General features: G+C 64.4%; 1 protein-coding gene and 1 long non-coding RNA gene across 5 annotated transcripts in view; one reads left to right on the plus strand and one right to left on the minus strand.

Moving 5' to 3' along the window:
* Window positions 1-1,421: 1,421 nt before the first annotated feature.
* COL18A1 (collagen type XVIII alpha 1 chain) overlaps window positions 1,422-13,077 on the minus strand; it is a 90,349-nt gene continuing 78,693 nt past the window's right edge. For 2 of the 3 annotated variants that reach the window (XM_042957282.1, XM_042957283.1), the window contains 16 exons: window positions 13,003-13,029; window positions 12,744-12,797; window positions 12,389-12,463; window positions 10,975-11,043; window positions 10,493-10,535; window positions 9,902-9,964; window positions 6,230-6,273; window positions 5,881-6,003; window positions 5,243-5,396; window positions 5,085-5,158; window positions 4,480-4,608; window positions 4,079-4,111; window positions 2,979-3,230; window positions 2,486-2,683; window positions 2,045-2,160; window positions 1,422-1,861 (listed from right to left, as the gene is read on the minus strand). In XM_042957282.1, the coding sequence (XP_042813216.1) occupies window positions 1,648-1,861; window positions 2,045-2,160; window positions 2,486-2,683; window positions 2,979-3,230; window positions 4,079-4,111; window positions 4,480-4,608; window positions 5,085-5,158; window positions 5,243-5,396; window positions 5,881-6,003; window positions 6,230-6,273; window positions 9,902-9,964; window positions 10,493-10,535; window positions 10,975-11,043; window positions 12,389-12,463; window positions 12,744-12,797; window positions 13,003-13,029 (1,668 nt within the window). In that variant the 3' untranslated portion in view covers window positions 1,422-1,647. Of the gene's footprint in view, window positions 1,862-2,044; window positions 2,161-2,485; window positions 2,684-2,978; window positions 3,231-4,078; window positions 4,112-4,479; window positions 4,612-5,084; window positions 5,159-5,242; window positions 5,397-5,880; window positions 6,004-6,229; window positions 6,274-9,901; window positions 9,965-10,492; window positions 10,536-10,974; window positions 11,044-12,388; window positions 12,464-12,743; window positions 12,798-13,002; window positions 13,030-13,077 lie in introns of all 3 variants that reach the window. The other variant, XM_042957281.1, reaches the window with a different exon arrangement.
* LOC102962847 lies at window positions 7,122-12,282 on the plus strand. Of its 2 annotated transcripts, XR_006207862.1 has the most exons (7): window positions 7,122-7,228; window positions 7,544-7,790; window positions 8,622-8,709; window positions 8,793-9,003; window positions 9,161-9,334; window positions 9,552-10,558; window positions 11,413-12,282. It is a non-coding gene; the product is annotated as an uncharacterized LOC102962847 (long non-coding RNA). The 2 variants fall into 2 exon arrangements; XR_006207861.1 differs by having other exon boundaries at window positions 8,793-9,334.

The raw sequence follows: 13,077 nt of genomic DNA on the forward strand, positions 1-13,077 counted from the left end.
CTACACCCCGGCTTGCCTGTGCGGACTGCCGGCCGTCCCCAGGGACGCTCCGGAGACCAGGTTTAGGGCACCAGCATCCCCGTGCACGTGTGTGCATCTGACATCCGTGTACATCTAGCCACGCCCACCTGTGCGCCTTCAGTAGGACCCACCAGCGGGACAAAGACTCCCACGGTCTGTCTCACGATAACGAAGGCTGCTTCCAAACCGAGTGTCCGTGCAAAAGGCCGTTTTTATTTGGAGCCAGTTGGGAAACCACATTACACAGTTAGCAGGACCGGCTGCCGTGGTTTACAGGGCAGTGTTGAGACAGCAGACCTGAGGCACTTGGCTCCGTGCCCACGACCCTTCCGGCACAGCCACCAGGGGGAGGGACCCTGGGGTGCCCCCAGAACTTCCCCTTCAGAGTGCTGTGTCTACACGGCCTCGGGTCCTAGGGCTCGGCAAGGCTGGTCTCGGGTGAGCCGTGTCCTGGCTGAGGACAGGTGTCGCGATCCTGTTTGCCCCTGTGCCTTGTTTTAAGTAAGCTTTGTGCCCAACGTGGAGCCCAACATGGGGCTTGAACCCACAAACCATGAGATCATGATCTGAGCTGAGATTGAGTCGGACACTTAACCAACCGAGCCACCCAGGCACCCCTTTCCTCTGTGGTTTTTTGAACTGTGTCCCGTGAAGATAAACCTGGGGCCCTGGACTCAGTAGGCAGGAGTTCTGGCCGGGCACCTGGGAGTGGGAGTAGGTTTTGGCCCAGTTGGGTTCCGGGATGTGCTCCTGGGCAAGGCTAGGGAAGCCTCTGCTCTGGGAATCCTTGCCTCAGCAAAGGAGTTTTGGACCTGGGCGGGGCCCGGGGACAGGACACTGCCATCCCTGGGTTGTGGGCCCCTCAACTCCTAGCCTGGGGGCGTCTGGCTGGCTCAGTCAGTAGAGCTCTTGATGTCAGGGTTGTGAGTTTGAGCCCCACGCTGGGGGTAGAGATTACTTAAAAATCTCCCTGCAGGGCCTTGGCTGGATTGAGCTCCACGTGGGAAGCCGGTGTGGGACAGAACTGAAGACGCACCTGCCCCGTGTGCAGGCTGGCTCCCAGCCACCAGCACAAGGTGGTGTTGGGGTAAAGGCCATAGCCTGGGGGCAGCAGTGGCCCTGAGTTTGAGGCTGGCCCTGGCCCGGGGGGTGGCTGCGGGAGGCCAAGGAGAAATGGCCCCACGCTGCGCCCTTGGCCTGAGCTGCCCCAGCAGCTCACAGCTGGGGACCGAGGCCCCACCTGGCCCCTGCCAGGCCCCCCGGGCACGCACACCTCCCCAAGTCAATATGTTCCTTTGCCTCAGAGGGGGGTCTCCCTCCTGTTCTGATTGGGGTCAAAGAGGAAGGGGGCAGGGCCTTGTGCGAGGTGGGGAGGGACAAGAGAAAGTCTGGACACCAGGTTTTGTTTTAAACTTTTTAAAAAATACACTCTTTGGCTTCCTTTTATTTCTTGGGGGTTACATGAAACGTGAACCACAGAACCATACAGGAGAGTGCCAGCCAGGTCCCACCCTGGGGGCGGGCGCGGGCAGACGCTCCTGAAGTGCGGCTTCCCCGCTCCCCTGCTGCTGGCCTCCCGGCCTGGCCGTCTGACTGTCCGTCCGCCTGTCTGAGCCGGCAGAGCCCCTACTTGGAGGAGGAGGTCATGAAGCTGTTCTCGATGCATAGCACGATGAAGGCATTGCGGCAGCTCGCGGCTTTCTGCGCCAGCAGCCTGCCCGCCAGCAGCGAGGAGGCCTGGCCAGCCGCCGCCGCGTCCTCTGTCCGCCACGTCTCGCAGTAGCTGTCGGTCAGACGGCGCCCGCTGGGGTCCGAGCCGTGCCACACGCTCTTCTGAGGCCTGCGGGAGGCAGCAGCCATCAGCCGCAGGCCCGAGCCCCGACCCCCGGGATCTGAACCACTCCGGGCAGGGAAGGGCGTTTCCCAAAGGCCCCAAGGCCCAAGGTGCGGCTGCCTGTGGGGCCGTCCCTGGGGGCTCCACCTCCCAGAACACACCCCCTGCGGCCTCTGCTGGGGAGCCTACCAGGCAGGATGCTGCAGGACGTCCCTGCCATCGAAAGAGAAGACGCGGGCCCCGGGCTTCAGCTGGCCCTCGGAGCCGGAGAACAAGGCCTCCCAGCTGGGAAACAGCACCTCGTCCTGGGGAGGGCGGTGTCACAGGACTTACTCCCGCCCCAGGGACGCCCTGCCGCGGGGCCTCCACCCCCAGGTCTGCAGTGAGGCCACTGCCTCTGGCCCCGAGGCGCGCCGGTGCTCCCCAGCTCCCAGGAAGCACTCGGCGGTGGGAGAGAGGCATGGGGACCGCCCCAGAGACGGTTCCCAGCCCCGGCTCGGAGGTGGCTGCGTGCGAGGGCCCGGCCCTGCCTCCTGCCCCTGAAGGCGCCCCGTGAGATGGGGTGGCTGCGGGGGGTTGGGGACCCCGCCGGACCCCCGCCCCTTGCCCCACACGGGAGCCCTCACGCACCCGGAGGTTGACGATGGGCACGCCCGTGCGGTCAGCGCGGCGCACGATGCTGTAGAGGTCCTGCAGCCGCGAGGACAGGAAGGCGCGGAAAGTGCCCGCCAGCCCCACGGCGCGTGCCTGCTGAAAGCACTGGAAGTCCGCGCCCCGGATGCCGCGCATGCCGCCCGGCTGGGGGCTGTTGAGTGCGACCAGGTGGAGCTGTGGAGGGGCCGCGGGGGTCAGCCACCAGCCCCGGGCCGGCCGAGGGGCTGAGCGTGCACAGAGAGCCCGCGTGACCGGCCCCGGGGGCCCCAAGAGGACCAGCCCAGCCCCTCGGCCTAGGGCAGCAGGGACCGCGGTGGGCTTGGGGGCCGGGGGGTCCAGAGTGGCCGCCGTCAGGCCCCCACCCCTGCCCCGCTCCTCGGGCTCTCCCGCTTCTCGAAGGCCCAGAGAGCCCTCCCATCCCGGCAGCCCTGGGAGTCCGCGTGAGCCGAGGGGCTGGTGGGTCACTCACCACGGGCTGGAAGTCCTGGTGGGTGTGGGTGCGGGCGGGCCCGCCGGTGGGGCGAGCCGGCTGGACGTGCAGGTAGGGGCCGTGGTGGGGGGCGCCAGGGTAGGGCCGGGGGTCCGGCAGGCGCGGGGGGCCGGCCAGGATGTCATCCGCCCGCCAGGGCCGCGCCGTGGAGTGGGTGAGCTCCCGCCGGGGGTGCGGGTTGCCCTCGTGCAGCTGCACCAGCGGGGGCTGTAGGGCGGCCACCTCGTTGTCCTGCAGACGCAGAGGCAGAGGCGCCGTGGGCGGGGGCTCTGCCCTCCCGTCCGGGTGGCCCTCTCCTCCTGCACCTGCGGCTTGTGCTCTCGTAAGCTGGAGGGGCAGCCCTGCCGGCCTGACGTGCAAAGTGGGTGGCTGGCCCTGCGCTCAGGCACCCCCCCCCCGCTCAGGACCACATTCCCTGACCTTCCAGCCCCCCTCACTGCCACCCGGACACCCAAGTTCTCCGCTCCTTATGCCCCGCGCGCCCACCTCAGGTGATCTGCACCGACCCCCCCTTCCCAACTGTCCTCCCCCAGCACCCAGTGCCTCTGACACCCCGTGTGCTCTGTGACCAGGCACCTGTACCTGCTAATACGATAAAACAGGTTGTCTGTCGCCTGTCCTCTTTACCACCTTTCCCCTAGCCCGCGAGCTCTGCGAGGCAGGGGCCTCGCGTGTCCCTCCCTGTCTAAAACGGTGCCTGGCCCGGGATCATACCGAATGAATGAAGGAAGGAAGGAAGGAACGAGCGAGGGAGGACTCCCTGGGCTCCGTGAGTGCGCGGACTCACCGGGAGCCCGGGACACACGCTACCTAACGCAGCCTCGGTCCCGGGCCCTTTAAGAAGTCCTGGCTTAGAAGAGCCGCAGCAGCGGGAAACCTAAGTATGTGGGCTCCTCCATCCCCCGGGCCCCGCGCTCGGAGAGGGGTGGGCAGCGTGGCCCGAAGGGAGGTGGCCTCGTGGTCTGCACACCACCTCCCACGCCCAGCCCCCAGAGCCCCAGGCGTGCTCGGCCTGCCACCGTGGAGCCCCGGCCAGACGTCCCCCGGGCTCCAAGCCCTGAACTCGGCTGCGTCCTTACCGTCCCACGTGGGAGGGGTGTCCGCGCCTCCAGCTGAAAGAAAACGCAGGGGTCACCCCAGCAACCCTGACGCCTGGCACCCCCGCCCCGCCCCAGCGGGAGCTGGCACGGCTACACCCCGGTGCCTGTGCCATCAGCGGGCGCACAGCACCTCACGTGCATCGGCTGTAAGAAGTGGGAGTCACTTCTCTGTAAACCCCAAACTGCTCGGAAGGCCCCGAGTTAAAAAATAAAGAAACGTGAGGAGGGAGCACGGTCACTGCATGAGGCGCTCACCCCACAGGACAACCCGGACCAAGGCTCAGGCTCGCTGTGGGGGGCCCCCTTCCCCCCACATGCTCTCCTGAACCCCAAGCAAGCTCAAGAAGGTCTCCCGCCCCTTCCCCGTGCAGGTAACTCACCAGGACCTTCCGGAACCCATTCCGGACCCGGACGTACAGCTCCTCTGTCTCAGCCACAAAGATGAGCCAGCCCTCCGGAACCTCCGGCACCTTGTCCAGCATGGTCTGGTACGTGGCCCAGATCCTTACCTGCTGGAAGCCCGACCCAGTGGGTGCCCTCGCACACAGGCAGCGTCTGGGCTCATGGGGGGTGGGGGGAGGACACTTCCGGATGAGGGACAGTCCTGAAGGCTTAAGTGTGTTCCTTTCTCGATCAGGCTGTTCCCTGAGAATGCTCTGTGGCACCGGGACGGTGAGGCCACCCTCGGGGAGGGCTGGATGCCAAGTGCCCACGTGCCCGGTGAGCCCTGCTGGGGACCCTTCTTAATGGCTGTCCTCCCTTGTCCTCCCCTGCCCACCCGAGTCCCACGGCCACCCCCAGGCTCCCCGTTTTCTGCTTTGCAAACCACATCTCAGGGCTGTCGTGCATCTGTGCACGGGGCAGGGCCAGGCCCGGTGCTGGGACCCTCCGGAGCAGGCCACCCACAGGTCTGCAGAGGGGAGGGCGGCCGGGCAGGCGACTGGGCAGCAAGCATCTGACCGGTAAGGAACACGGGGACCCTTACCCCTGAGGAGGTGCCCATGGTTCCAGGGGGTCCGGGGGGCCCAGGTGGGCCTGGGGGGCCGGGAACACTGATTGCTGCAAGAGAAGAGCCAGAGATGGGAACGCATGGCCCTGGCTGGACGAGGCCGGAGCCCAGGTACCCACCCCTGCTTGACTTACTCTGCCTGTAAGGGCCGGGGAAGGAAGGGGGCCCTGGGGGCCCAGGGGGGCCAGGGGGGCCAGGAGGCCCCTGACGCCCCTCATGGCCGATGCCAGGGGGCCCCTGAGGTCCAGGTGGGCCTGGCTGGCCCCGAATGCTCTCTCCCTTGGGACCCTAGGGGAGACAACAGAACATGTGGCAGAGGCCCTGCGGGGAGCCCCCTGCCTGCCCCCATGATGGCCGGGGAAACGTGGCCTCCCACACGGTGTGCTCTGTGCTGGGAAGGGATCCCAGAACACGGACCAGAGCACACCCTGGACAGAGGTTCGGTCCCCCGAAGGCCCTCGTTCCCCCTCCATCGCTCAGGCAGAAGCTGGGGCCTGTGCCCCCTGGAATCTTTTAGGGCAGATGGTCTCCCTGAGGGAGGCACCAGCAGGAGGACAGGAGTGAAGGGCTGGGTGAATGCCCCCTATTCTCCTGGCTGGCTGGGGGGGGCCCCAGGCCGTGACCCACCAGGCCTGCCCTGTGCCCCCCCTGCCAGGAGTGGGGGCAACCTTTTGGGCCTTGCAGGCATCCACAGCTGGGCTGGACCTGGCCCAGGATGTTGGGGACACGGGCTCTGGCTCGGGCCTGCAGGCAGCCAGGAGTCCAGACTTACCGGAATCCCAGGGTAGCCTGGTGGGCCGGGGGGGCCGGGCACGCTGGAGCTGAAGAATCCGCCACCCCCGGGCTCACCCCGTTCGCCCTTCTGCCCCGGGTCTCCTCTATCACCCTTCTCCCCCTGTGGATGGAAATGCCGGTCTGAGACAGCCCGGCTCCCGCTGCTGACCTGGGAGGGGCAGGCCGACCCCCGGAAGCCCTGAGTGGGCAGGGTGAGGCAGCCGGAAGCTTCTGGAGCCCAGGAGGTCCGGCACACCTTGCGGGACAGGACTTGTCTCCCCACCTTCTGAGCCCCCAAGGAACCCAGCCAGGGTGGGACAGGCGACGGGGACGCGGGTGACACCCACCTTCATTTCAGCCTCCAGCTGGAGGAGGTCGAGCGGGAACTGCCCTGTAGGAGAGATGGGGGGGCCAAGGTGAGTGTCTCGGCAGCGCCATGCCCCCCACCTACAGCTGCCTTCGTTGCCTTCTAGAATGTCTGTTTCTGGGGGGCCCCCTGCAGTTTTGTTACACTTATTACCGCGTACCAAATGCTTTTTTGACATTTTTGTTAATGGCGGCCCCGGAATGTTTTAGGGGTGCAGCAGAAGGACCGGACAGTAAGGCTGGTTCACACCCGTGGCCTCACTGGTGGGGCACAGGAAGACGTGCGTCACCTCGTGATGGGAGTTCCAGGACGCATCTGGCGGCTCGGACGGTTCCCCGTGACGCCCGCCTGCCTCTGGCGGCCACAGGTCTGACCTCCTTTTGTAATGGCACTTTTTAGAATTTCTTTTTGTTTATTACCAGTTGATCTTTGTGAACGGCCCCTGTGACCTTGGTAAGTCTACCTATTAATTGCAACGGTACGTTCTTTGGGGTGGTTGATGCTCCCAAACCTGTCTGTACAAATGGCAGGTATTTCTTCCTTCGCAACCCTCCCCACCCCCCCGGTGCAGCGGCCACCACCCTGAGCACCAGCCACCCTGCAGCCCTAGCGAGGGTGGAGGCGGAGCAGCCCTTTGCCCCTCGCTCGCTCCCTCGCTGGCAGGGCTCCCTCCTTTATCGGTCCTGCAGGGGGCGTGCCAGGATTAGCGGTCTTTCCAAAAACTGCCTTGACTTGCAAATGGTCACTTCCGGATGAAGTTCACTCAGCTCTGAGCTGTACCATTTCTTCCCTTTTCTTTGCTTCTCTATGTTAATTTTGCTTTATTTTTTTAACATAATTTCTTGTCAAGTTGACTAACATACAGTGTGCACAGTGCGCTCCTGGTTTTGGGGGTAGATTCCCGTGACTCATTGCTTCCGTACAGCCCAGTGCTCATCCCAAACAGCGCCCTCCTCGGTGCCCATCTCTTTTGTTAAAGGTAAATCTGCTATTTGTTTTCTGACTTCTTGAGCTGAGTGCTGAGAAACGTGTCCCGCTTGAGGCTGTGAGTTCCTGAACGGTTAACAGGACCCGTGGCCTGGGGCCCAGCTGGGCCGGCCGATGGGTGCGTGGCCCCCATCTGGGGGGGTCCTGCTGCCGCGGGGCCGCTGTGGCCGCGGACTCGGCCGGGGCCTCACCACCTTCCACCTGCCGGTTGTGAGTGGTTCCTCCTTATCTGGAAGGGAAGTGCGCTGCTCTGGGGTCATCTTCCAGGCGTGTCTGTGACGCTGACTTCCTGCTCGCTCTCTGCCAGGCGAGGGCCCGTGTGGTGAAGACAGGGTCCCCGTGTTGCTGCCAGGGCCCCAGGGCCCCAGGGCCAGGCCGGGAACTCCGTCTCCTGCCTGAGCTGTTCTTTGTGTGCTGGTGCCGTCACTTCCTGAGAGCCGGCCATACCCCCACGAGGACGGATCTGTGTCGTCCTTCTCCTGTCGGTTGCTGCTCTTCACGTCTTGAAGCTATGTTGTTAGAGGCACAGGATTTGGAGTTGCTGTATTTTTCTGGTGGGTTTACTCCTTTTTCATAATGGACTTTTTTTTTCGAATTTCTGGCAATGTTTCCTGCCTCAAGGTACACTCGTCTGATTTCTCACACACACAGATATTTGTACACACACACACACACACACACACAGGTGCATTCACAGACGCATGTAGACACACACCCGTGCAAAGGTGCACACAGGCACACCTAGGCACACACCCATGCACAGGTGCACATGTGCACACACACAGGTACATTCACAGATACATGCAGGTGCACACACACACAGGTGCATTCACAGATACACAGGCACACAAAGGCACACATATACATAGGTACATGTACGTGCACAGGTGCACTCACACGTGCACACACAAGAACACGGGCACGCTCACACATACAGGTGCACATGAGCACACAAGCACACAGGTGCACTCACAGATGCACACACACAGGTGCACATTCACACACACAGGTGCACACACAGGTACGTTCATAGATGCGGACACATGCACATGGGAACACACACAGGTGCACACACACAGGTGCACACACACAGGTGCATTCCCAGATGCACGCAGGTGCACACATGCACACACACAGGCTTGGTTTGCCTGCCCCTGTCCCACATTCAGCTTGTGTGTGTGTCTGTCCTCACATTTGCAGCGTCCCTCGTAAGCAGCATACGGTTTTGTCTTTATCCAACTGCCGACGTTTACCTTTGACGGAGTATTCAGTGGGTTCCCGTTCAGTGCGCTTATGGACAGATGTCAGTTTGAACCAACTATTTTAAATCTGCCTAGTTCCATCTGCTCTGTGCTCCCTCTTCTCTCCTTTCGTGTCGTCTTCAGGGTCCGGTAATTTTGATGTCATCCTCGCCGGGCATGCTTAGTTGCGTGGTCCTGGCCCGTCGTTGGCTCCACCCCCGGAAGCGGCGAGGTACGTCCCGCTTTGACCACGCTGAACGAGGGCAGCGGTTCGCTCCTGGGGGTCTCCCCTCCAGCATCGCCTCCTTCTCGAAGGGCCCTTGCCATCTGTCCCGTCCCATCAGGGCAGGTCCTCCGACGGCCTCGCTTGGAAGGGGGTTTCCGCTGACGCACACAGGCCATCTTTACGTTGTCCTGAGGCCTCTTCTCTGGCGTCTGCCTTCCGTGCGGAGGAGCGAGGTCCTGTGGGTCGGTGGCGCGAAGCACTCCTTCGGCCTCAGAAAACCGTTCGCCGTGACGCCTCCAGGTGCTCTCCCGCCGGCGCCCCCGCCCCCGCCCCGGCCCGCGGCCTCCACACAGACCTCTCTCGCTCCCTCCCGGTCTCCTCTGCCGAAACTCACGCGGCCTCCTCGGGTCCAGTGGCCGCGCCCCTCCATCCCAGAACGGAACCGGGTTCTTTCCAGGGTCCCGGCTCCCTGCACTCACCCCCACCTTCCCTTTGCTGGAGCACTGTCGTGATTCAAGCTCCCACCCTGGCTGGCTCTCCTGGGGGCCTGTCTCACCTCTGCTCTCCTGCCTGCATTCCGGTCCGTTCTGGCCATTTTGTTCACCTGCTCAGCCTAAATCGTAGGCCCTCGGTGAGCTCACCTTCCTCAGGGAGCGGCTTCCGCCTCTAGCAGTCCAACCCTGTCTCTGACCCCGCCCTTGCTCTGGGCTGCAGCCCCTCACTGCGGGGGGGGGCCCAGTCGGCCACCCTTTAGTTGTCACTGCCTGGGGCTGGGCGCCCCGGCCCTCTGGGCTTCTGTCCTGCTAGCCCCCAACAGCCACCCTGTCGTTTTCTTCTATTTCATTCAGCAGTGGAAGACTTTGGCAGAGTCGTCCCACCATCCGTCAGAAGGAACCCGCGAGGTGCTAAGACTTCAGCCCCGGGGCAATCGGGCCAAGGGAGGACTCCACGCAGCCCGTGGGAGGGGAGGGGCTGTCCCCCCACACGCTGGGTGCTGGGGCCCAGCTCTGCCCTTCAGCCCGCTGTCCTTGAAGCCCTGGGCCCTGAGGCTTTGGGCCAACTAGGGATCAAACCGCCACAGGTGCCGTCCGGCCCCATACGCCTGGAAGGGGTGTCCTTCCTCCAGGAGGGCACGGGTAACCACAGAGGACAGTGCCGGGGACCCACCCCAGCCCGGGGCTGCCTGGAGCACACTCACCTGGTGGTCCTGGTGGGCCCACTTCTCCTTTGTCACCCTTCGGTCCAGGAGGCCCCTGGTACCCTGGAGGGACAGAGACCCAGGAGTGTCCATCATCGAGCTGTGACAGGGCCCTTGGGCCATGCCCCTGTGCCCCGCTCACCCCCAGCCCTTGTGAGTGCTGCGTGCACTAGCCTGGACGGGGGAGGAGCATCACACGAGTTTGGGAGCCTTCAGAGCAAGAGCTTTTGTTGAGCAGAAGCACTCGGGGGTCCCACCCAAGGGGCTGCCCCTGGAGGCCACACCACTCCCGCGGGGCGGGCGCGGGCTGACAGAGCAGGCCCGGGCAGGGGGCAGATCTAAATTCCGCACGCAAGTGGGTGTCTACTCAGCGTCCGGGGCTGTCCCCCGCGAGGCTGCCAGGACGGCCGTGCTGGGACGACCCGGGAGGCCCCGCGAGGGGCCCGTGATCACTCTGGAGCAGGGGACATGAGCCGATGAGGCACCCCTGCTTCCCCTGGAGCCCAGGCTCACAGGAGGAAGTCCTGTGGCATCCAGCATCCCCAAGAGAAGCCACCGCCCCAGCCACCGCGAGGCCCCAGGTGCCCTCACCTGGCAATCCTGGAGGTCCAGGGCGGCCAGACTCCATGAAGGCCTGCAAAGAAGCTGGCCGGTGAGGTGAGGGGCTCTGCGGATTGAGGGCAGCACCCCCCCAGTGGTCTCTGAGCCCGGAGTCCCAGCCCTCCGTGAGGCCACACAGACACCGGTCCCCCGTAGGAGCATGGGGAGGGGGAGGGGGAGGAGACGGGGGTTTGGAATCAAGAGCCCTGATCGTGATATGACCTGCCCCTTCGGAGTCACTTCATGTGGCTGAACCTTGTAAAACAGGGGTGTCTGCCCCCAGGACCACACGGCTCGAGGTTCAGGCTCCCAGATGCAGAGAGCCCTCACTTCCCCAGGTGGGGTTTGTTTTCTAATGGAGTACTGGCCAGCCCCCTGCCAGAAATTTGGGTGTCCCCTCCCTGGGAGAGGCTGACCCCTCCAGGGGGTGGCTGGTGGATAGGGCCTGTGAGGAGGGGGGTGGGGGTACTTACGTTGCTGTCATAGACGGGAGTCCCGGGAGGGCCTGGGGGTCCTGGAGGCCCCGGGGGTCCGGGTGGGCCCTGCATGGGGAGGACAGAACATGAGGTCAGTCACGTTCACAGCCAGGCCGTGGATGTGACCAGGGCAGCAGATGTGAGGGGGAATATTTCACTAAATATCTCACTAAAATCAGAAGACTGAACGTGTGTGACAGCATATAATCAGGAAGCATCCAGTTCGGTTGTGGCTGTGGGGCCCCCAAGCACAGCTGCCCCTTTCAGAACGTGCCTGGGGGACGTGGAGAGGGCGACAGGACTGGCCGGGAGCACGGAGACTAACGCAGAGTCTGGGAGCTCATCTGTGTATTTCCACGTTCAAGGCAGAGCCCCAGGAGGCCCAGAGGCCAGCAGGCTGAGCCCATGTGTGAACTTTCATTTACTTATTCACAGAAAGAGAACAGACAGCCACCCAGGCGGGGTGCAGAGCACTCATTCTGGCAGTGACCTGCTTACTGGACAAAGCACCAGCCTGTGTAACTCACGCTGCGTCAGGAGCGAGACCAGGGCCAGTGAGGTCGTGCGAACCTCAGGACCCGGCCCCGCCTGCCCTGCGGTCGCCTCCTTGCAGTGCCCCACTGAGGCCAAGGACAGAGGGACTGGAGGCAGCACAGAGGTGGGGTGTCTGGCCCCCAGAGGAGCCGCTGGAGGCGGAGCCCTGTCCCAGCAGACTCCGCGGGGCACACATGCGCCCTTAGGTCAGAACTGACTCGCCGTCCGCCCTTAGGTCAGAAGTGCGGAAAGGATCCCGGCGCCTGTCTTGCTTGTCGAGGCCCGCGACCCGTCTTTCTGTCACTACTTCAGATCGCCGCGAGATGTCACCTCCTGCCTCTTGATTTTTCACGAGGCAGCAGCCACGTTTAGGCCACGGGAGGAAGGAGCCACGATGAAGAACCAGCAGTGATGGCAAAAGCAGAAAAGTGGGGACCGTCTGACACGCTGGCCTCGGGACCCCACGCCCCAGCCCGGGCCGTGGGAGCAAAGTCACCGAGTGCACCTGGCAGCTGGCTGGGTGCCCAGCCGTGGGATTGGGAGCAGGTCCCGTGTCTGGAGGCCCCCTCTTAGGGAGAAACGGATAAAAACACCCAGGCTACCAACATAAACCCTGCTCAGAAGCCGGTGAGGCACTGGGAGTCAGGCTGTGGTGCTGAGGGGCCCCACCGGGGGCAGGGGTCACACCCGGGACCCACGCGGCCGTGCCCTTCCAGAAGAGCCACTCGGGGCCCCTGTCCCCGCAGCTCAGCTGGAGTGTGCACGCACATGTGTGGGGTCCTCATGCCAGAGGACCGGCCCGGTGTGGTCACGGCGCAGGGCCCTCCACGCCCCTGGGCGTCCCAGCCACGCCGTCCGCCCCTTGGGGGACACTCACCCTCACACCAAAGCCGACGCTGGCATGTCCTGGCTCCCCTTTCTCGCCTTTCAGTCCGTTCATCCCGGGGCGACCCTGGGGCAGGGCACAGGGGCGGTCACTGCTGGAGCTGGCTCACGCCAGCCTGGCCAGCTCTCGGTCCCCGCCCAGGGTCTCCTAGGGCGCCAGCCCCTCTGGCCCGAGACGCCCACAAACGGGCTGGGCAGCCCTAGGCTTCGTCCTGGAGAAGCCGTCCCCAGGCGGGGTGGTCCCTCGGGGCAGGGCAGGGGGAGGAACTGAGGTCTGCGGCCCCCTAGGCCCCCAGGGGCCAGGCCTGAACTGCTGCCCACAGGCGCACGAGATCCTGGGTCCTTACCGGCCGCCCAGGGAAGCCAATCTCCCCTTTGTGCCCCGGCCGTCCATATGGACCCTGCAGGAAGGAGGAGCGCCATTCAGGAGAGCAGAGGACGGCGTCTGCGGTGGCCTCCCGCCCGACACCTGCCTCCGTGTTCGCCAAGCACGCCAGGATGTCCGCTTGGGCCACCACGCCCACTCAGCGGCCAGGCCGCCACGGCACCTCGTGTTCTGTCCCACCGCGCACGCGTGTTTGCGGTGGGAGGCGTGCGCCTACTCACCGGCGGTCCTCGGAAGCCGGGCTCTCCCTGAATAGGAAACCAGAAGGCGCCGTCAGATGGCCGGCAGGGCAGTGC

The sequence above is a fragment of the Panthera tigris genome, chromosome C2 (assembly GCF_018350195.1).
Source record: "Panthera tigris isolate Pti1 chromosome C2, P.tigris_Pti1_mat1.1, whole genome shotgun sequence".
Lineage (NCBI taxonomy): Eukaryota > Metazoa > Chordata > Mammalia > Carnivora > Felidae > Panthera > Panthera tigris.